Below are 21,391 nucleotides of genomic sequence, written 5' to 3'. Positions count from 1 at the left end.
TAACGGTAAATTCTACCGGCGTCCATCACTCATGGTTTAGGCTCTTTCAGCATGATTCTGCCACGGAAAAATCCTCTCACACCATTACTGAGCCAACACTCTTCACCGTCGATCAGTTCGGCGACGGTGATCACCTGTTCGGAGCAGAATCCTCGAGTCAAAGCATATCGCCTTGTTGTACCCGCATTACCTCCACTGGAGAGAGGTGGCGTGACCCAAGCCGGCTCGGCATCCTCTTGATCAATATTCACTTGTGTTGGTGTAGACCTCCGTCGTCTGAAATATGGAGTCGTTATGCTCCCCTCCATAATTTCCCCGTAAGGATTTACAATTAGGACTTCAGCCGGATCTTGCGGGGAGGTGATCTTGGCTCGAAGTCGCGCAGCAGTGTAATTGTCTCGGGATGTAGTCTTATGCGTTGTGAATGGCGACGGTACGGTTCTTTGAGAGTCTACAGTGACACGCCAGGGTGTGGGCGGCTGATTCGTTTCGGAAGGCAGGAGAAGGCTCAGCGGATCAATTGGTACGGCTGCGTTGACCTCGACGTTGCATGCGCCATCTCTGTCAATGACAATGCGCAGACGCCATGGCTTTGTCCGGTCTGGTATGAAGCTGTTGAGGTGTTCGACGAACGACTCGACATCTCGCTGCAGAAACCTAGCTGCTTTGCTCCAATTGAAACATTCTGCAGCTTTTAGAAGTCGTTCTCGATGATAGGGGAGAAGGTAGTACGGTGATCGCAGTGGATCTGGGTAGACATCGGTGGGTTGCGCTCTGAGCACATCGGGAAGCGCAGGTTCGTAACGAAGAGAGGAAATTATCTGGAAGGACTCCGAGGCTTGCGATGGTGTAATTGCAGCCATTGCTTCAATTAAGAACGAAATGGACGCAGAGTCAATGGTATACTGTGAGCGTGGTAGGGACGAATGGAAACGGAAAATGTTTGCGACAGTCAACGAGAAAGTCATTAGCGATGATAGGACCAGATCTCTAGCATATCAACATTGTGTCCTCTCATAAATCATTGAATTCATCCAGAGATCCGTTTTCTCAGCCGATGATGATATATGGTGGAGCAGAGTAAGCAAGAGATCGTGATTGGCCTGGTAGGCACGAGAGCTCGGAAGGGCGCTGCAGTACGCCGGAACTTGGAACATCGAAACGCATAACTTTTCAGGGCCGCATCATCTCTCCCATCACTCTCCCTTCCTCGAAGCTTTTAAAGAAGAGCAGCATTTTGCTGACAAGCACCCTACCCTTCATCAAGGACCGGTATGTCATTAATCAATCGCAATTATTTTCTCCAGTTCATGATTCCTCCGTAATTGTTCAATTTCAGGTTGCTCACTGCCGTCCTCTGCGCTATGCAGAGTTCAGGATTCAGGTTCCTCTTTGCCGGGTCATCATGTCGAGCGAATCGCCATTACCCCAGCCAGTGAAGAACGTCGTTGTTGACACAGCTTCCCTTCCTGCTTCATCTTCCGCATCAGTCTGGGACCGCATCTCGAAATGGGTGTCGGAAAATAAGGCGCTGGTCTATACCATTGCTGGTGTTGCCGTGGTCGTGACCAGCGCAGGTGTTGTATACTACCTCTCCGAATCCGGCCGGACCACCCCAGCCCCCGCTCCCGCAGAAAAGAAGAAGAGCAAGAACCAGCGTCGAAAGGAGAAGAAGAAGGCGGAGGAGGAGAAGAAAGCGAAGGCCGCCACCGTTCAAGAGGGTATGCCAAATCCGACAGCTCTTTGCGCAAGCTCTAAACACAGTATCGGGCTGATGACGCTTTAGAACAAGCTCCCAAGAAGGTCGAGGAGGTTTTGGAAGAGCTGCCTGAGGTCGATGAGGCAACTGTTGACCAGTTGTCGGATGAGGTGAGTTGCTCATCCCATCCGTGTCTACTTCTCCCACCCTCCGCTGCTCAAATGCTCACAATTGATATTGCAGACCCGGAAAGCTTATGCCGCCAAGCTCAAGGCCGCCGGAAACAAGGCTTATGGCTCCAAAGACTACAACAGGGCCATTGAGCTCTACGGAAAGGCCATCATTTGCAAACCCGACCCTGTCTTTTACTCGAACCGCGCTGCCTGCTACAATGTCCTTTCGGAGTGGGAAAAGGTCGTTGAGGACACTAGCGCTGCATTGGCAATGGACAGCGAGTACGTCAAGGCCTTGAACAGGAGAGCTATTGCGTACGAACATCTCGAGAAGTACAGCGAGGCCCTTCTCGACTTCACCGCCAGCTGCATCATCGACGGATTCTCCAATGATGTCAGCCGCAACGCGCTGGAAAGACTTCTAAAGAAGGTTGCAGAGAGGAAAGCCAAGGCTATCTTGGAAGCCAAGGGCCGCAAACTCCCTAGCCCTACCTTCGTTTCCAATTACCTTCAGAGCTTCCGCCCCCAGCCTTTCCCCGAAGGTCTCGAAGAGTCCGCCGATCTCAGTGAGGAGTCTGGCAAAGGTCAGCTGCGCAAGGGTCTGATCGCCATGACCAAGAAAACCGGAGACGGCTACGAGGAAGCTGCTGGTGCTTTCGAGAAGGCCTTGGAACTCGGTGATCTGGGTGAATACGAAGCGTTGGCCCTCAACATGAGAGCCACCTTCACCTACCTCGAGGGCAACGCTCAGTCGGCCCTGGATGATCTTAACAAGAGTGTTGAATTGCAGCCATCATTGGTGCATAGCTATATCAAGCGTGCCAGCTTGCACCTCGAGCTTGGTAAGTCTGACACGTCTTTGTCGTGAGCATCACCCAGGTGTTTCTGACCGATTCTAGGCAACAAGGACGCCGCAGCCGACGACTTTGAACTCGCCATCACCCACAACAAGGACGATCCCGATATCTACTACCACCGCGCCCAGCTTCACTTCATTCTCGGAGAGTTCGCCGAAGCCGCCAAGGACTATCAGAAATCGATCGACCTCGACCGCACCTTTATCTTCTCTCATATTCAGTTGGGTGTGACGCAGTACAAGATGGGCTCTGTTGCCTCAGCCATGGCTACATTCCGTCGGTCTGTGAAGAATTTCGAGGACGTACCGGATGTCTACAACTACTACGGTGAACTTCTTTTGGACCAGCAGAATTTCTCCGAGGCGATTGAGAAGTTCGACAAGGCTGTGGAGATGGAGAAGCAGAGCAAGCCAATGGGAATCAATGTCCTGCCCCTGATCAACAAGGCTCTTGCCCTGTTCCAGTGGAAGCATGACTTCCAGGAGGCCGAGAACCTTTGCCAGAAGGCTCTGATCAGTAAGTCGTTACCGTGGCCTTCTGTAAGCTTTGAGAATTCACTGACTTGCGTTTTAGTTGACCCTGAGTGTGATATTGCTGTGGGAACCATGGCCCAACTCCTTCTTCAACAGGGTAAGGTCTCGCAGGCACTCAAGTACTTCGAACGGGCCGCAGAGCTGGCTCGTACGGAGGCGGAGATCGTCAACGCCATCTCATATGCCGAGGCCACTCGGACACAGTTGGAAGTCCAGGAGAGGTACCCCCAGCTGGCAGCGCGTTTGCAGTCCATGGGTGCTGGCTTGGGCGGACCTCCTGGTCTGTAAAGAGTCACTAAGCCACTTCAACGAGCAATGCACCATGAACTCTTTCGCACCTCTACATAGACCACTTTTTGCCCCGAGGGCTTTTGCGAGACTAATCGTTTCCTTTTCCCCCTATCCTTCTCTTCACCGTCAAAGCCTCCCAGTTGACAGCACAACCATGCGAGCAATACCTCCGCCTTTATAATGGACCGTTTTCTTAGCTCACTCTGATATCTTCAGGGGTGTCTGGTCTCCCTACTCATGAGTCTGTACCTACTACCATATGTTTGCGTTTCGTTATATGTGTTTCCCCTCTTTAGCTTAAAAGATCCCTTCTCTGATTGTTCACCTATCATTTGTCCTCCTTTTCTGTTTCTTGTATGTTTTGGTCATCTGCTTGTTCGGGAAATGTGCTGGCCTTCCACTATGGAGGAATCAGCTTTGTGGCTGAAATGTCTATGTCCGACGCCTGGAGCTTCATTTCCGACTCTGACAAGGGAAGACGGTGATGGAAAGGATTTCAATTGTACCATAGTAGTAAGTGGGTGGTAGTAGGAAATACAGTATGTTGGTTGCCTTTTTCCAAGTGTGCTATCTGCCTTTTCGTACACTTTCTCAAGTATAAGACTAGGTAGTTATTGTTGTGGTGTGGATTTCCCCGCAACCCATGGAAATGCCTTCCTTATCGTCAGCCTAACTGCTCAGGCTAATCCTTATCACCTGACGGGGGGGCGGACCACGGGAAACCCCACCTCCTCCCTATCAAAGGGTCTAGGTAAGGTCAGTCCAGCCCAGGTAGTCATTGCGTATCACCAGCATCAGCGTCACCATCTCAGAAGGAACTGTGGTTCACACTCTTTACTCGTACATCATCATTATCATTCGTAAAATAGTTCCTGTTTGCCTTGATGTCACTCTAAAGAGGATTCTGAATCCTCTCATGTCTTCGCTGTTGTTGTTTAAAGTAACCCCCAAGTCAGCTGCTGAATAAGATACACTTCTTTAGCCCACTCCTCAACTCCTTCCTTATCAAGCTGGGCATTGTTGGTTCGGCCTACTGTGCCGTGATAATTCGAGCATCTATCTCTCTCTGTCGTCTTGGGTATCGACAGCCTAGATCAACTCTCCAGGCAGCCATCCTGAGTCCACGTCTTCTACCCACGGAATCGTACGTGACTAAGGTGTTGTTGTCCACGTTTCTCTGCCTGACACCGACCGTCTCTTTAGCTCAGGCTGATCCCGTACACTTCCTCCTCTTACCCCTCCCTAGCTATCTTTCCGTCATCGACTTGGTTGCCTCATCACAACGACAAGGTATCGAAATCGTTTTACATTCTCACATCGAAACGACCAGGGCTTACAACTGTTCAACACTTTTCCAGCTCGCCTGTCAAAGTTATCGAACATCGTGCTTATAACGGTGAAGGCGTTGTCTTTGTGAGTTCAAGTGTTGTGCGTGATAAGCAACACTTGCTCCCTTACGCACACATTCAAGGCTCGAAGTCCACGAGTCGACTGGCCAAACCCTCATCATGCCTGATAAGCAGGGTATGCACCCCACCGAGATCTTATACTGAGGAAAGAGCATTTGATTTACTCGTCCTTGTGTTGCCAGCTGTTGTTACTCTTTACCCGCTCTTCCAGCCAGATGTCCTGCCATTCCGCTCCCTAACGTTCGCTCCCGATACCGACTTCGTGAAGATTGGCCGGGCTTCCAAGCGGGAAGCGAAGGGTCTGGTCCCCGCTCACCATAATGCATTGTTCGAATCGAGGGTTATGTCCCGGGATCATGCGCAGTTGAGGGTATGCTTTGAAAAGAAGGTATGTGATGTCAAGGCAACCGCAGCCCGTTGCACGAAGTGTCAACTCGCATGCAACACTGTTCATACTAATGTAATTGACCACAGGATGTCTACATACGGGACAATGGCTCCATGCATGGTACCTGGGTTAATGGTAAAAAGATAGCGATCGACAAGGATGTCACAATCCATAGTGGTGATGTTGTGACATTTGGTACTGAGGTTATACGTGGCGAGGGTATGCCCTCTCCCTCGATAAAGATTTCAGGTCAAGAATTCGCAGACTCACTTGCTCTCTCTAGATACATATCCGCCATTGAGGGTTCGCTGCGAGTGCCAGTGGTTTGACATTGAGTATGCAACTTGCGTTGTTTTACTTTCTCCCTGGGGGTCGTTTACTAACACAGTAGACTTGGCAGGGAGGGGGCTTCGAATCCCAGAAATGCACAGGATAACCTGAAGACGAACACTTTCTGCGTTCCTGACGACGACGATGAGGTAATTCAGATTGCCGATGAAGCCCCGATGGACTCTGCATCGAGTGGATCTTACGTGCCAGACGACGCAGACATTTGCTCAGACTCTGATCATCACCAACCTGCTGGAAACTCGACGCCCATGACTTCACCTCTGAAAAAGGATGTTTCTGTGGAGCTAGCCGAAAACAAATCCTCTGCCGCCGCCAGTGAGGTTCAAAGCCATGTGAACCGATCACAGCAAAGTCCAATTGATCTTGACGAAGAGAACATCGAGCATCCTCTTGTAACTCCACGGATGACCCCACCGTCCGTTGAGGACACTTACGAAGGTTCCTATGCCGGCATAGCAGACGATATGGACGGCATTGACTATGCTCCAAATGCTGAGCCAGCACTTACTGGTTTCAGTCGAGGGGACTCGGCCACTGGATCTGATGGCTGGGAAGAAAGCGAAGATCAAGACGACTCTGACGATGACTTGATTTCGCACTCGTCTCTGGGTGTCGACACCGATGCGTTTGTTAGGGAGGCCGATGCTATCGGATCCGACATCCCTTCGACTTCAATGGTCTATGAATCGCTAGTAGCGGTGGCTGTCAGTAAGGGAGCCCTGTCGCAGGAGGAAAACAGATGGGTATCCCCTCAAAACGATGCACCTTGCTCGATAGCGGTTACCAGCAACGAACAAGTCAGTCTCCAGCCTGCTGCTCCAACCCTGAACAGCTGGAAATCCACCTCGAACGAAGATTCGACCGGGTCAACTCCCCTCAAGTTCGGCTGGTCGCCCATCCCACAGTCTCTCGGAATCTCCAATTCGGCTTCACGGTCCAGTGGAAGATGGCTCGACCACTCACTTACCTGTTTCCATCACACTACATCGCCACCAGGTGCGGAAGAATGGTCGCCGAGAGTTGGCTTTCACCCTGTCGATCCTTTAAAGGAACGTGAAAGCAGTTACAGTGCTATATTGCAAGATCATCCGACATCACTTGCTCCTTATTCTGATGGACCATTTGTCAACAGACAGACACATACAGCTTTCGATGAATTCGATAAGGGGAACAGAATTCGCTCTACCGTTGCTAACATGAACAATGATCAGCCAAGTCAAGAACAACGGGCCAACGCAGAGGGAACGCAGTCTCGGGAAGACAGCAGTCGCGTAGATCTGCAGTCAAAGCCTCCTTTAATCTCATCCATGGCCAGTTCAGGGGCCACTCGGGACTCCAATACACGTCTTTCTATCGCTGACATTGTTGACACTTCAGCGTGGGCAGCAGCATGTGGCGACAAGCCATCGCGGAAGAGGAAGGCTTCTGAAATGGAGTCGGACTCGGAGGAGCTTGATCAGAACCTTGCCAGGCACTTCCCTCATGTCACTTCCGTCGAAATTAGTGATTTGCTTGACAGGAAATCTACCAGTGGGTCTGCAGAGTCCTTCTCTCAAGACGCTCAGCCACAAGTTCCACCCGTTGATCTGGACGCCTCGCTCTCGCGTCTTACGGGGCTTCACACCGTTGCCAAAACTCAGAATACCAATGTTCCTCCCAAAGCTGCTGCTCCTGAAAGTGAACGACCATCGAAGAAGCAAAGGGTTTCGGGCGCAGGAAGCTTTGGAAGCCATGCTGCTAGTGTTCTTCTCGGCGCTGTGGTTGGTGGCTTGGGTACAGTCGCTCTTCTAGCCTCGCTTCCCGCTGACTACTTCGCTTAAAATGCTTCACGGGGAATGCAGCCACCAGCCTTTTTCCTTGCGTCTCTCCCCTTCTCCTTTCCTCCACATGTTGGCCTATTTCATTCCTCCCCTCCTGCCAGACTGAACTTATTCTACCCTGGCGTCTCTTTCAATGAAGTCGGCCGTTTGGTTTCTGGGGATTTTTGATTGTTCCACGGCGTTTTCTTCCCTCGGATGGCTTTTGGGAACTTTGTTGCTCTCTTGGGAATTTGTCAAGAATTTGCGGTGTCACTCATGCTGGTGCGGGCGTGTCTCCTTCTATTTGTCTTTTAAGGAAGAATTTTACAATGAGATATGTTTATGATGCATCTTCCGCACTGGTAGTTTACTGCCGAGGCACAGGCATAATTTGCGCAGCTCCCATGAGCACACCATACTACTGAAGCAGTCACATTCTTGCTTAGGATTTCATTTCGCCTATGACCCCCAACGCCAGCTGGCAATGCATCGTGTCTGTTATGGAAGGCTGACAGGGCTTGCAATCACTGAGAATATTTGATTCCTCCGGTTCTCGGAGCTTCTGGTCATGACTCTAATCCATCCATGTATAAGCCGACGATGGTCCCTCTAAGGACATGGATTTGCTATAACATACAAAACAATGTTATCAAGGATTGGCTGCCTGATATTGAGGGCAGATGTCAGCTGATCGCAATCTGTTCAGCGATCACCTGTTTTGCTTCTCCCTTTGTGCAACATCAACACCTAACCTCACCAGCGCCAAGGATGAGAAACAGACGGTATGGTACGCATGGAAGACTAGACCCTACGCTCAGCCATCAACATGCCGCGGAGAAATTCTCCAAAGAGAGCAAAAACAAAAAAGTGGACCACTGGTTAGATAGAGCCTAGAGGTGATTTCCTGCCTCAGCCACATCATTCATGGGCATCAGTCTTCAGCTGGAGATTTCGAGCAAGGTTCCGATGGCAGTAGAGATGACACCCGAAGCCAAGGTGAGACCCTCTCCAATGCGGGATTTGCAACGGATGCTTGCATATTGGCCTAAGCAAACCTGGAATAGGTAATATGCCCGTCCTATGTTGATCCTGTGTCCAGTGTCCCATCCACAAGCCACGTCTCGGTTCGGCCGGCTCGACTGTGATAACTCTTCTCTGCAAACGCTGTCCAGCCGTCTTCATCATAATGTTTCCCGTATTCTTACGATTCCTGACACTCTGGACCTTCCCACGCGGACGGCTGTAACCTCTCGGTACTATGAATACGACATAACAGTTTCCTGAGAATAAATCGGCGAGTGCTCAAGGTTCGGCTGAGTTGTCTTTTACAGGGACCGGGAACCTGGGCCGTCCCAGGCTAGCCAGCCAATGAGCTGCGACATCACCTGAACTGCAAATGCATCTCACATTTGTTGTGAGAAGGGCTTCCTGGGTGACCCTGTTTCATTTCATGCCTTACGGCCTCAGTGACATGTGATCAATCGATCTGCAGGTAAAGTGCCCTGCATCTGATACGAGGTAAAGGGGGTTTCTGCTGGCACAAAGACTTCAAGTCTTTACGCGGCCTTCTGCCGCCATGCGGCTGGTAAAATCGTTGGACTCGCGATGCGGTTTCCAGTGTTCGTATATCGGGCGGATACCTGCATGAGAGCGCATTTTCACATTGAGTTGAGATCCCAGAGACGTGGTGCTGAGAGTGATCACGAGACCATTATGAGAGATACCCGTTGCCTTTCTCACAAAGCCACTCACTCTACTAGTCCGAAGATCCGGTATCTCGGATGGATTAATGGAGTCTGAACCAACCCTATCCCTGACACTTCGTTGCAAGCGGTTGAGGTTATGGAAGCCAGGTCATAACCAGCCGTCGCCCTATCAGATGGCCTCCTCTAGTACGTCTTCCTCCAGGCAGACATAATTTCACTGGCCTTGCAGTAGCTTGGATCCTGCCATGCAGCGCAATGAGGTATGCGCCGCAGGAGCTACACTCTCGCTAAGAGTGGCATTTGAGTCGCTACGCTCAATCCGAGGCTGGTAGGTCCGTGAAATAACTGCAGCCTCGGTCATAGCCAGCAGAATGATTGAGCTTGCATTAGGCGGCCCGCTAGTGGACTACGAATCAACGAGACGAATCGACACTCAAGCGGTACAGAAATCGAGTGTCTTTGCTCAAAATAGAAACGTGATTTGCGAGCACCGGGAATTACGTATCGGCATTGCTGGCAGGAACACGATACTAACTTGATGTTACTTCTTTCTCATCCGTACATCTTCTAGAAGAGCGTTCTGTGCGATCTATATTTGATACACGGGAGTGATATCATGCTGGCACGTTGCCCTGCACCTATCCGTGGTTGTCAGCGAGCTGGACAATGACTGAGCCCTCTCTTGCTTCGTTGGAGCGGTCAGCGATTCGAAGAATTTCCTGCGCCGATCCCCCATCATTCGCAACTCGAGTAACACAGCTCTTTGGTGGCTGCCATGCTTTTCGCCTTTGTTCCATGGTATGGATCATGCGATATTTCCACATACTTCATCAATTACCTGCGCAAAATATTATACTTTTTTTTTCTTTCCTTCCCTCTGATTGCATGATTCGGCGCTCGTTCCCTTCCTACCTGGACCCAGCTTCATGCAGCACGTCATGAGCGAGGCTCGGACCAAGATATCTGGTCGACTTTTCAATGGCCATCTCAACAACTTGCGACTTGGACCCAGCTCTATGGATCGCTGTCGTCGTCAAGTTTCCACTTTTCGGGATTCTGACCTGCTCGGTGATCTTGGACTGTGTCATCGAATACTCTGGATCAGTTGGGCGTCGCTTCGATGATTCCTGATCCATGACAGCGCAGCCGATCTCCTCTGATTCCGCCGCGTGTCCGACTTCGACAACGGCCGTTGATTCGCCACCAAACAAGGATCTGAAAGGCGTGGATTGACTCGAAACTCTAGTCGCACAGCCAGTGACCATATCATCTTTCGCTTACTGCATACGGAGAAATCGCCGTTTGGACTGGACAGGGAGGGGCCCTGTTCGGCCTGCAAGGCCGCCTTTTGCTCTTTCTCATCTAATCACACCACCTGTCCAAAATATATAAGCTGTATTAAGGTGAGACTGATAAAGCAACACATTTCCTCAATTGAAACAAGGCTGGTCCTTTGTTGAATACAAGAGGAGGCCAACAGATGTTAGCCATTGCTTCAGGAAACACAACCGTGTCTACAGCCTGCCTCTAGCCTTCGATTTCTCGCCGCAAGGTCCAGAGCATACAATTATTGTCATACTGCCATAATTGGGACAGCGCAATGTCATATCGAGCTATCTCGTCATTGCACTTAGATCCGGAGCATACATCTTGCATAGGAGGCCGGACCGTCTTAACTTGTCGGGATTGCGCAGGTAACGCACCAAGGTACGCTCTTCATGATTGTCAGAAGAGTATATTGCATCAACCCTGACGTTTGGCAGAGGAGCTGTATGTGCCAGTTGCAGTGGACGCGGCTTCGACATCTTCGTCTGCGCGCATTGCAACCCGGCGGCGGCTGTTCTTGCTGCAAGGAATGCTGGTTCATCGACTGAATCATCTACACCCTCCTCACCTGCATCACTAAGCCGAAGCTCGTCGACTTCAGTGTCATCGCGGAATGATCTAGCAGCTGCTCGACCGTGGAAGCGCTTCGGAGATGGCGACGGTGGTCCCGGAGGTGGGAGGATTGGAACAAGTACGAATACTCCACGGAGTGTATGATATCAACATAAGCCGCTCCGGCATGACTTACTCGAGGTACATCAGAAAGATGTTGCGCGGCAGCTACATCATGCATAGTGACGCGGGGATCCTTATTTTGGCGAAGAGGAGTTGCGGGATTCAAATAAAAGGGCATTGATGCGGACCATAGCCGTCCGTTGTTAACAGTTCTTTCGGGGCCTTTTTTAGAGCTGTTTTTTTGTGCTTCAATATATACTAGGACAAATCAGACGACATTGAATTGGTTTCCAAGATCATTTGGGCTTAGGTTTGTACTTCTACCATGATCTACCAGTTGACGACGCCACTGCAACTCTTAACCTTCTCTTGGCGAGTCATCAGCTACAAAACTACAATGTATTACCTATATCACAGTGTCAATCTGAAAACTGCCCGACTTGTTTGGTGCTGAGAATCGGAAGCTGATAAAATGTGACTAGATGCCGACTCCGAATGCGACACCCCACATCGCTGAACCTACTGCTACAGTTCATGACCGATGGCTTTGAGCCTTTGACTTGCATGGAATCATGATCGATTGCCGTTCGAAATCTTATGCTGGTTCCGTTCCAACTTCCAAGTCTCCATCACCCCAAACCCCTCATATCGGATATTCCGACCCTCCCGCGGCGGGTTATCCGGGGTTGGCAGTCCCCCTCGAAGCTTGTCCGTCCCCACATCGACTCTAAAGTGCTCATGCCATACATGCTTCGTACGCTTTGAGTTTGTGGATAAAGCTCTTCTTCTTCCCTTCTATTTCTTTAATTGCAAATCTCTCACGATTCAAGGTCTTTTCCCTCCTCAAACACAGCGAAACGTCTTCGAATCATCTCACACCATGTCTCTTGCCTTCACAAATCAACCGCCCGAATCGAGGGTCCCCTACGCCATCCCTCAATTGGAAGGCGAGCGCATTACTATCCCGGGTAGCAAGGGAACATTCCGCATTCTTGCATCGTCCAAGCAGACAAATGGATTGATGGCGGTTTTTCAAAGCGGCGCTGTCCTGTCTGATGCGCCGGGATTCCACTACCATAACCATGCTCACGACGTCTTTCTGGTAACGAAGGGATATTTGAAATTGTGGAACGGGGATAAGTGTCGGATCATGGGACCGGGCGACTTCGCATACGTGCCTCCTGTGAGTAGACGCCTTATTTTCTGTTTCTCGAGGCATGAGCTGACAAAGTTGCTTTACAGAAAGTGATTCACAACCCCGAGATGCTGGGCCCCCATACTGAGATCTATGGCCTGATCACCCCCGGCGACTGGGTAGATTTCTTCCGCTATGTCTCGGAACCCTACGAGGGGATCCTCGTCCCCGAAGACGACAACCGCGACCTAAAATCCATCCTCATTCCCAAAGTCATGGCCGCAAAGGAGAAGTTTGATGTCGTCTTCCAGCCCAACTACCAACCTCCCGAGGTGGGCGAATTCACCAAGGATGATGAGAAGATCCCAGATGGTCAGGAGCCATACTACCTGCGCTCTAACACGGGCCCGAGATGGATGCTGGGTGGTGTAATGTCTAGACCTTTCATCACCACGAAACAAAGCAATGGCGTCTGCGCGATCTCGAGCATTGAGTCGTCCAAGGAGTACAGTGAGGGTTTATTTTCCAAGTACATGACCTTCAAGTCAGTGGATCACTGTTTCTGTGTGCTGGAGGGTACTTTGACCGTTCGTCTCAAGAACTCTGCCGACGCGGTATTCCGTGAGGGAGAGACGGTGGTGGTTCCCGCTGGTCAGGCGTTTGCCCTGCGATTTGACAGCAAGTATGTGCGGGTGTACTCGTTTACTGATGGTGATGGTATTGAGTCGCTGGTGCACCGGCTCGGAAAGCCATTCGAGGGATTCATTCTGCCTGACAAGGAGCCCGAATGGGACGACAGCCAAGTGGAGGCTGTGGCCACAGAGCTCAATGTGGAAATTGAACTGTGATCATAGGATTAGTATTCCCTTTATTATGTACATAGGCAAGAATACAAAGATGCATTACGAACGACAGCAATTATGAATCATCCTGTCGACGGAACCCATCAGTAATTGTTACCGGGCTGACGGGTCTTCATTGGTCCAAAGCTCAAAGGGCGGGGAAACCCCGCGGGGGTTCATGTGACCTCCGGCAGTTCATCCCGGCGCCTCGGGATATCCGGCGCATTTTCTCGCTCGACACATATCGCGGCCTCTTGTCAAACGTCATCTGTATACAGCCACACTTGACAGCGTATGCATTATAGAATCATCTCAATGAATGATACAAACATGCATGGATGATGCAGCATCAGCCTCAACGATCCCCTGCGACCCGTACCTCAGCAGATGAACCTGCACCACCGCGACCGAAGCGACAACGTGCCGCGCAGGCATGCGACAGGTGTCGCCTGAAAAAGTATAAATGTGATGAGTTGTATCCTTGCACTCATTGCAAGAGTAAGCTCGTCACGTACTGTCTTCGATAGGATGAGGGGATTAACGAGATGCAGAAAGCCAGCTTGATTGCGTCTATCAGAGTAATTATCGGCAGCGCGAAAGCGGCCGGTCAGCCAGGTACTTCTCATCAGTGCCCCCGCTCTAGATTAATGATGACTCCCTGACTCTGTACTAGCTATATAATCGACCTTGAGAAGAAAGTCGAAGAGCTAACGGCAAAGCTGCGTGTGGCCGAGTCGGAGCTCGCCTCTAACCATTCTCCTCAACCGCAAAAAGTGGTGACAGGCTCGGAACCCAGACCAGCTCCGCGGGCAAGCATCGATGCGACACCATCGTCTCTGCCACCAAACGGAACCACTCCAAGGGACGCTCCACCGTTGCCCTATGGCCCCCAGGAGGAATCAGGCGACACTATCGAACACGAGATCAGCGAGCTGAATCACCACACCAACGGGATCGAATTCCACGGCAGTACCTCGTCAGCGGCACTGATAGGACATCTTCAGCGGGCTCGGGAGAAGAACCGCGTCGAAGAACGATGGGATTCCCGCGCCCACGAGGCCGGGTTTTCGCTGATCTCGACGCTGCATAATTCCAGTTTCTCGCCTTCGTGCACAGCTGGTTCTGCGCAGCCGACGACGTTCCAGGATCATAATTATTACTTTGAGCATGCGCACGCGTTCATCAATGGGTACTTTGAGAATATCCATTTCATCCATCCGTTGATCGACAAGGAGGATTTCAATGCCCGCGCGCATGATCTGTGGTTCAATAGGGCGCACCAGCCGGAGCCGAGTTTTGTGGCGTTGTACCTCAGTGTACTTTCGTTCGGAGCTTTGGTCCGTGTTTGGGATGAGGGGAAGCTAGGGGGACTGACGCGGTTTGAATGGAGTCGGAAGCTGTTCAGTGAAGCGCAGATGTACCTGAATCACCTGCACTTTTCTAATAACCTGGACACAGTTCAGTGTTTATATCTGATGGTAACCGCAGCTTGTCGAAGTTATGATACGTCGAGCTAACTTCATCCAGGCAAAAATATGCCAAAATGAGCTAAATCCGAACTGTGAGAGCGCCTTCCAGCCTGCTCGATGAACAACTACTGATCAAACCACCAGTGGCTTATATGTATCTGGGTCTCGCTGTACGTACTTGCTTGGCTGTTGGTTTCAACCGCGAAGTACGCAATCCGAAGGACCAACAACGTTCGGGCTGGATCTCGAAGACGTGGTGGTGAGTACGAGCAAGCATGCTTCAAGATCAAGATACTCATTCCTATCTCTTGCAGGGGCATATTCTCTCTCGAAATGTAGGTTTCCTTTGCAGCTCACGCCACACCACATGTTGATGATATCGATATCGCAGTGAAATGAGTTTCTCCGTCGGACGTCCCGACACCCTAGGCATGGACGAATATCACAACCGCGCGCTCCCAGAACGTGACGACTCCGAATACGCCATCATCCCGTGGATGGTGGACTTCGCTCAGATCATCCGGCGGGTATCCGTGCAGATCTACCACTCGCGCATCACCCTGCAGGAAAAGCTGCAAGTCGCCTTACACATCGAGACAGAACTTGACAAATGGATGGCCCGGCTGCCGGACCGGATCAAGCCGGATATCCAGGGTCACCAGCCATCAAGCGGCGCATTGCGAGACCCCAAATGGGCGCGCAGACAGCGGCTGGTTCTGGGGATTCGTAAGTGTCGAGGTCGATAGTTCGATCGGTGTGGAGACGCTGACGTGCAAAGGATACTACAACGTGAAGATGCTCCTATTCCGCCCGTTTCTGAGCTATTTCACTCGCAAGCTGCGACACACACCCACGGAGCTGGAAGAAACCATCACGAAATGCCTCGACGCCGCGATGAAGACAATCGAGGTCATATACGACATCTTCCGCATCCACACCTTCTTCCGCTGCTGGTACGCTTCTCCTCCCGCCACCCGAACCCAACCCAGACGAAAAAATGCTAACGCGCAGTGTACCAGGTGGTACAACACAACCTACGTCATGTTCGCGACATCGACCCTCCTCCTCCCCATGTCCAAACTGGGCCTGTGCGACGAGACAATCCCGCTCCTACGCTCTGTCGAAATGGCCGTCGAGATCCTAGAAGCGATGGACGAGTCCGTCGTCGCGAAAAAGTCCGTCGAGATCATCAAGCACTACCTGAAGGACTTCCGGAGCTCGGAACCCCAGCCCGCCCCGACGAGTTATGATGGCGATGATGCCAGCATCCAGGCTAATGCGGTGCATCAACTGCCGCAGCAGCAGCAGCAGCCCGGCTTTGATATTCCGGTATGTTTGGCCCTGGGGGGGTTCTGATACCGTGGGACGGTAGGCTTGGCGTTCGCTGGGTACTAACGGTCAAATAGGAGTGGGCCTACGGCTTCGGATTTCCCGATTACTCGTTTGAAGGGATTGCGAGGTTGTTTGATGATTTGGATGGGCTTCCGATGTTGGATGGCTGATAGCGTTTGCTCTTGCTGGGTGGGCAACAGCTGTATACATAATTGACTGTATTTTATAATACACATGTGCACTCGCAAAGTGGCTATGGACGGAGGCATTGGTATCATGCGAGTCTGATATCTATCTTTAGAAAACGGACTACAGATTTGCAGACGTCTTGGCGAACAATTCCGGGTGCTGCGTAACCGCTTTCTCGACCTCTTTGACTGCATCATAGCCATAAAGCCAAGGTTGCACCTCGGGGCATGTCCTGGTATCGTGTAAGCGGCTAGTTGTCCTGCCGGAAAGGACAAGGGAAAGTATTTGATACTCACCATCTACTGGGAAACGCGCCCTTGATCTCCTTTCCGAGTTGAGACATGAAGACCTCATCTCTCTTTTCCTGCTCTTCGCCATTTGGCATGTGGAAATCATGTCTCTGAAAGGGAATGTCAACTTGCTGTAGCGGTGAATGAAAATGTAGACTGACCTGCTTGAAAGTCTCCTTCACAATGGCCTCGCCGCGGGATTTCCGCAAGCTCTCATACAGGCGGAGGATCTGGGGTAGGTGCGATTTGTTCTTCATGTGGCCGAGTAATTGGCCCAGGACTGCGCCGTCTTCGAGAGACGAGTTGGCGCCTTGTGCGAGGTAAGGGAGCATGGGATGGCAGGCATCACCGCTGGTGTGGGTTAGTTGATCAGTATCAAAAACACGATGGGATCCGTACAGGAAGACCAAGTTTGACTTGTCGTTTACCCAGCTTTCCATTTCAGCGTCTGTAGGATACAATTCAGCTCGTGCTGCAATTGCGATGTTGCAGGATATACTCACGGTGCATCAGCTTCCACTTGTCCACGCTGTCGACGTAGCTCAGGAAGCGATTCAGGCTGTTGTCGTCAGTATTGGCCCGGCGCGAGCAGGGAGAGGCAAGCATACACTGGATCCCAGCCTTCGAAGAGTTTCCGCATTTCTTCCACCGAGCCAGACTGTCTGGAGACTCCGGGGGGCAGATTATCCGGCACAAGCAGCACAATGTTGAACATCCGTCCATTGCGGAGCGAGTAGGCCACCACATGTGCACCGGGACCGATCCAAAAGTGGCACTCTGGGTTCTCAACCCATGCTCTCAGCTCCGGGTCCGAGATTTGATCCGCAGTTAGCACAATTCTGTAGGCCAGATCGCCTGTGGGGAGCGGCACATCCTTCTTCCCTAGGAAACACTCGCGGGAGCGAGACCAGAGACCATCCGCGGCAATGATCAAGTCGCCGGTATACTGATTGCCAGCCAGGGTCTTGACGGTTGTTGTATCAAAGTCTATCGAGTCAACCCTCTCGTTGAGATGGAATGTGACACCGAGCTCCTTCGCACGGATATACAAGGCTTGCTGCAGGTCCACTCTGTGCAGGTCGATGAATGGGGCGTTGTACTTTGCGCGGATATTCTTGTGAAACGAGGGTTCGTTGGCGAGGATCTGACCGGTATAGCGATGGACGGTGAGCGCCGTGGGCTCAGCTGCGGCTTCCCATATGGAGTTGGGAAGTTGCCAGTACTTGAAAAGTCGTGAGGCGTTGGGGGTTATCTGAAGACCTGCGCCAACCTATTTGAATGAGAACGACGTTCTGAGATCCATCGTACGCGACTGACCTCGACGAGTTCCTTTGCTTGCTCGACTACTTCTACTGTATGTCCGGAGAGTGCGCATGAGACTGCCGCGGCCAAACCACCAAGGCCAGCACCGGCAATAATAATGCGGAGATGAGCTTCTTCAGAGACCTATTTTGACTTGAGTTAACTAATCTTCCGTGAGAATTGCCCACAGCCATCTCACCATTTTGTTTGCGTTTGAAAGATCGCGCTGATGTGGTGGAAGAGACAACCTCGAAGACTTGAAGACGTGGACACAAGAGAGAAGCAGCTCCCGTAATACTTTAAAACAATTCCCATCAAGCAGCGCACTAAGCGCATCCATCAGCCCATCAGCTGGTCGCTAAATTGCGGCGTTACTCCGACAGGTACTGTAGTAGATGACCGCAGGCGATACGAGCTGCTCGGAAATACCGAGACTCACCTTATGCCCCGGATTTCCTAGTCCTCGGCAATATCGCAGGGTAAAGGGCCGCTGAAGACTCTAGCTCTGTGTCCATGATTCCAGACCCAGATGTATTGATGCCACAGATTTTCGAAGAAGAGAAAGACAGTCAAGAGCGTTGTGGATGGTGAAGCGAAAACCTGGTACGAAGCAGTGATTAGAGGACAAGAGAACCATCAAACATCTCACACTAGTTACTACGTACTTCTTAGTCATTCACCATGCTTGGAACAAGTCTCGCGTCAGTAGATCCTATAAGTTGATCTATCTTGGGTTCAGTCCCATTTTCTTGCAGATTGAGCCTTCGATGACAGAGCAGCTTGCAGACTAATTTGTTGAACGCGTCTACCTCAACCATGCAGGATTTTCATCTCGTTCCAAACACAAGTCAAGAACAATCGCTAGCAACGACTGTCTCGCGTTCTCTACCCCAGATCTACAACAGTTTCTGGCACATGGACCTGTTATGCTTTAAAAAATTGAGAACACTCATCGAGGGAACGAATCAACAAGCCCAGATGTGGACCCGAGATGGTTCCGACGCACTTTCGCCTCCACGGCATATCCGACTCTTTCACTCGGGCCCTCCAGCAAAGCAACGAATATGACTGGCTTGTCGAGGGATAGCCCTTAGCGAGCTGCAAGGTGGCGCATCTAGCTCCACTGTGCTTTTGCGGATGACCAATACCCCATGGGGAACATATCACTGGATTTATGTGGGAGCGTTATTGAGGCTTGAGGTGGTGAGGAACGGCATAGCCGAGAAGCAGGCTGTTCCCGAGACGATGAGATATATCTTTGTGCCTCCCTTGGAATGCATTCTCAGTCTCTGGTGTCCGGACTGCTGCAAGACTACGCCTTCTCACCCACACAATACACATCCTTGTCGGATTGCTGGACCCCGGCTATCCAGTGCACAACACCATGGCGGAATCGAAGATCGATCCCAGGGTATGAGATCGCTCTGGCTGGCATTTGCCTATCTTGATCGAACTATTATGACTGAATACTACAGGTTTTCCCTCGGCGGGTGAGATATGCGGCCCTGCTCACTGTCAACGTGTTTGTCTTTATGGGCAATATGTACTCCGTACGCAGACGACTTCAGTCCTCCCCGACGTTCAACCACTGACGATATCGTAAAGTCAGGGATAGCGACAGGTTTCGAGAGCTTAGCACAAGATCTTCACCTTCCCTTTGCAAAACTGGCCGACCTGATTAGCTACTCGGTGTTGGCCATGGGCCTGGCAAATATCTTCTGGATGCCTCTGGCGCTGTGCTTTGGCAAACGTCCTATTGTCCTGGTCTCTATGGCGATGTTTGTGACTGGTGTTATCTGGACAAGTGTCGCCAAAGACTATAACAGTCTCATGGGAGCGCGGGTTTTTGCCAGTTTCGGTATGTCTGTCAAGGTCCGGACAATCAGGCATCTACTAATTGTATTAGGATATGGTTCGATCGAGTCTTTGGGACCCAGTATTCTCGCAGGTACGTTTCAAATAATTACATGACCCTCTGGCATCAGGCATCATCTCATGCCCTAATAGACATCTTCTACGAACGCAACTATGCCAGTGCGATGGCTACCTACGCATTCTTTCTCTCTGGCGGATCGCAGATCGGACCCGTGATTGCCGGCTACCTGGTTGCATCGAAAGGCTGGCGCTGGTTCTTCTACCTGTGCTTGATTCTTGCTGCTGTGAACTTTGTGACGACCTTTTTCCTGTTGCCGGAAACCCTATATGAGGCCGAGTGTGGGACCGAGGGGGAACCGCAGGGAGATTTGGAGAAGGACACTCAGCGACATATCGAAGCGGTATCATCGCGATTGAACAGTGATGCATTCAGTTATGCGGCCTACTGGAAGGGACTGTTCAGGGTTGGTATCTCCCAGGAGGCCCGCAGAAAGGGCGTTCTGAAGTTCCTGGGCTATGCCTTTGCTCTGCCGCTGCCGATGATCCTGATTCCCGGCGTGTTGCTCGCTTCAATCATGTACGGTGTCGTTCTGGGAGCGTAAGTCATGCACCGTTCATACCAGAAAGCCCGAAGCAAACGCGTACTGACGGTCCTAGGGTCGTCTCCATCTCAACCCTTGCCCCAACCCTTTTCTCGCCGCCTCCCTACCTCTTCACATCGGCCGATCTCGGTCTCTTCACTCTGAGCAGCTTCATCGGCATCGTCGTCGCCTTCCCCATCGCCGGCCCTCTCACCGATTCCCTCTCGCAATGGCTCCGCCGCCGCAACAACAACGTCCACAAACCCGAGCACCGTCTCCCAGCCCTCCTCTTCCCCTTCCTCGTCTGCCCCGTCGGCCTAATCATCTTCGGCTACACCGTCGCCCACCAGCAGCACTACGTCGGTCCCGCCGCGGGCGCGGCCATGTCCTCCGCGGCCCTCACGCTCGTCCCCTCGGTCATGCTCTCGTACGTGGTGGACTCGTACCCGCACACGAGCGGCGAGGCGCTGGTTCTGGTCAACGCGTCCAAGAACGTGGTTGCCTTTGGGCTGGCCAAGGGGTCGTACTCGTGGATGGCGCGCGAGGGCGTCGACAAGATGTTCTATGAGTTTGCGGGCATCCAGTGGGCGGCGATTGCGTTGGCGCTGCCGCTGTACTACGCCGGTCCCTGGATCCGGGCCAGGACGCAGAAGTTTGTGTAATAGTTTTTGCTACAGAATGCGTATGCTATGGCTGTGATGTTCTCTCGTTTGTGCAGTCAATTGAATTTACTTCATATTCTAATCTGTGTTTCCTTGATGGAGTACTCCCGTAACACTAAATGATACTGCGAGGACTCGGCCACATGTCCATGTAGTGCAGGCTGTGCAGCAGCCTTGAAACTTTCTCATCGCCATGAGGATAAAGTTTGGAATCCCACGTAGATGGCAAACCACCACCGCAAGAGATTAGCTTTGTGGTAGTCGGCTCATGTGGAGGGCTTCGGGTCGGGATAGTGGACATGAGAAGTACCACTATGAATGTTGGCAAATCCCAAAAAAGCTTACCAAACAGAATATCAATGAAGCACTCAACTTGATTCGTCCCTCGGTATATACATACAATCAGCTCTATTGCAACTCATCAATCATGAACATGGCACCGCATCTGCACATGCCACCTTAGATAGACAGGTCACAGAACGCCACGGAGGATACAACAGTCATGGA

General features: G+C 51.4%; 6 protein-coding genes across 6 annotated transcripts; 4 read left to right on the top strand and 2 right to left on the bottom strand.

Moving 5' to 3' along the window:
• Nucleotides 1–29: 29 nt before the first annotated feature.
• CDV56_105470 (aminotransferase class IV) lies at nt 30–863 on the bottom strand (the record flags this gene model as incomplete). The annotated part of the gene is made up of 1 exon (XM_026759089.1): nt 30–863. One exon carries the CDS (start codon nt 861–863, stop codon nt 30–32), a length of 834 nt encoding a protein of 277 aa, XP_026616228.1.
• A 542-nt stretch (nt 864–1,405) lies between these two features.
• tom70 (putative mitochondrial outer membrane translocase receptor (TOM70)) lies at nt 1,406–3,550 on the top strand (the record flags this gene model as incomplete). The annotated part of the gene is made up of 5 exons (XM_026758874.1): nt 1,406–1,721; nt 1,787–1,869; nt 1,943–2,714; nt 2,772–3,245; nt 3,303–3,550. 5 exons carry the CDS (start codon nt 1,406–1,408, stop codon nt 3,548–3,550), a joined length of 1,893 nt encoding a protein of 630 aa, XP_026616227.1.
• A 1,511-nt stretch (nt 3,551–5,061) lies between these two features.
• Nucleotides 5,062–7,521, top strand: CDV56_104949 (FHA domain protein; the record flags this gene model as incomplete). Its single annotated transcript, XM_026758568.1, has 5 exons — nt 5,062–5,077; nt 5,145–5,350; nt 5,437–5,569; nt 5,634–5,685; nt 5,742–7,521. The coding sequence occupies 5 exons, from the start codon at nt 5,062–5,064 to the stop codon at nt 7,519–7,521; spliced, it is 2,187 nt and encodes a 728-aa protein (XP_026616226.1).
• A 4,566-nt stretch (nt 7,522–12,087) lies between these two features.
• CDV56_104166 (uncharacterized protein) lies at nt 12,088–16,155 on the top strand (the record flags this gene model as incomplete). Its single annotated transcript, XM_026757785.1, has 10 exons — nt 12,088–12,390; nt 12,450–13,186; nt 13,858–14,662; nt 14,712–14,745; nt 14,798–14,912; nt 14,968–14,988; nt 15,045–15,379; nt 15,432–15,606; nt 15,673–15,982; nt 16,060–16,155. 10 exons carry the CDS (start codon nt 12,088–12,090, stop codon nt 16,153–16,155), a joined length of 2,931 nt encoding a protein of 976 aa, XP_026616225.1.
• Nucleotides 16,156–16,294: 139 nt separating this feature from the next.
• CDV56_103984 (putative monooxygenase) lies at nt 16,295–17,968 on the bottom strand (the record flags this gene model as incomplete). The annotated part of the gene is made up of 7 exons (XM_026757603.1): nt 16,295–16,406; nt 16,471–16,574; nt 16,626–16,912; nt 16,968–17,023; nt 17,073–17,734; nt 17,782–17,910; nt 17,966–17,968. 7 exons carry the CDS (start codon nt 17,966–17,968, stop codon nt 16,295–16,297), a joined length of 1,353 nt encoding a protein of 450 aa, XP_026616224.1.
• Nucleotides 17,969–19,150: 1,182 nt separating this feature from the next.
• CDV56_103688 (putative MFS transporter) lies at nt 19,151–20,884 on the top strand (the record flags this gene model as incomplete). The annotated part of the gene is made up of 6 exons (XM_026757307.1): nt 19,151–19,177; nt 19,242–19,316; nt 19,372–19,624; nt 19,673–19,714; nt 19,774–20,239; nt 20,299–20,884. 6 exons carry the CDS (start codon nt 19,151–19,153, stop codon nt 20,882–20,884), a joined length of 1,449 nt encoding a protein of 482 aa, XP_026616223.1.
• Between the last annotated feature and the right edge of the window lie 507 nt (nt 20,885–21,391).

Source organism: Aspergillus thermomutatus, assembly GCF_002237265.1.
Source record: "Aspergillus thermomutatus strain HMR AF 39 chromosome Unknown NODE_46, whole genome shotgun sequence".
Taxonomy (NCBI): Eukaryota; Fungi; Ascomycota; class Eurotiomycetes; order Eurotiales; family Aspergillaceae; genus Aspergillus; species Aspergillus thermomutatus.
The sequence above is the reverse complement of the archived record's forward strand: the minus strand, read 5'-3'. Positions and strand labels throughout refer to the sequence as shown.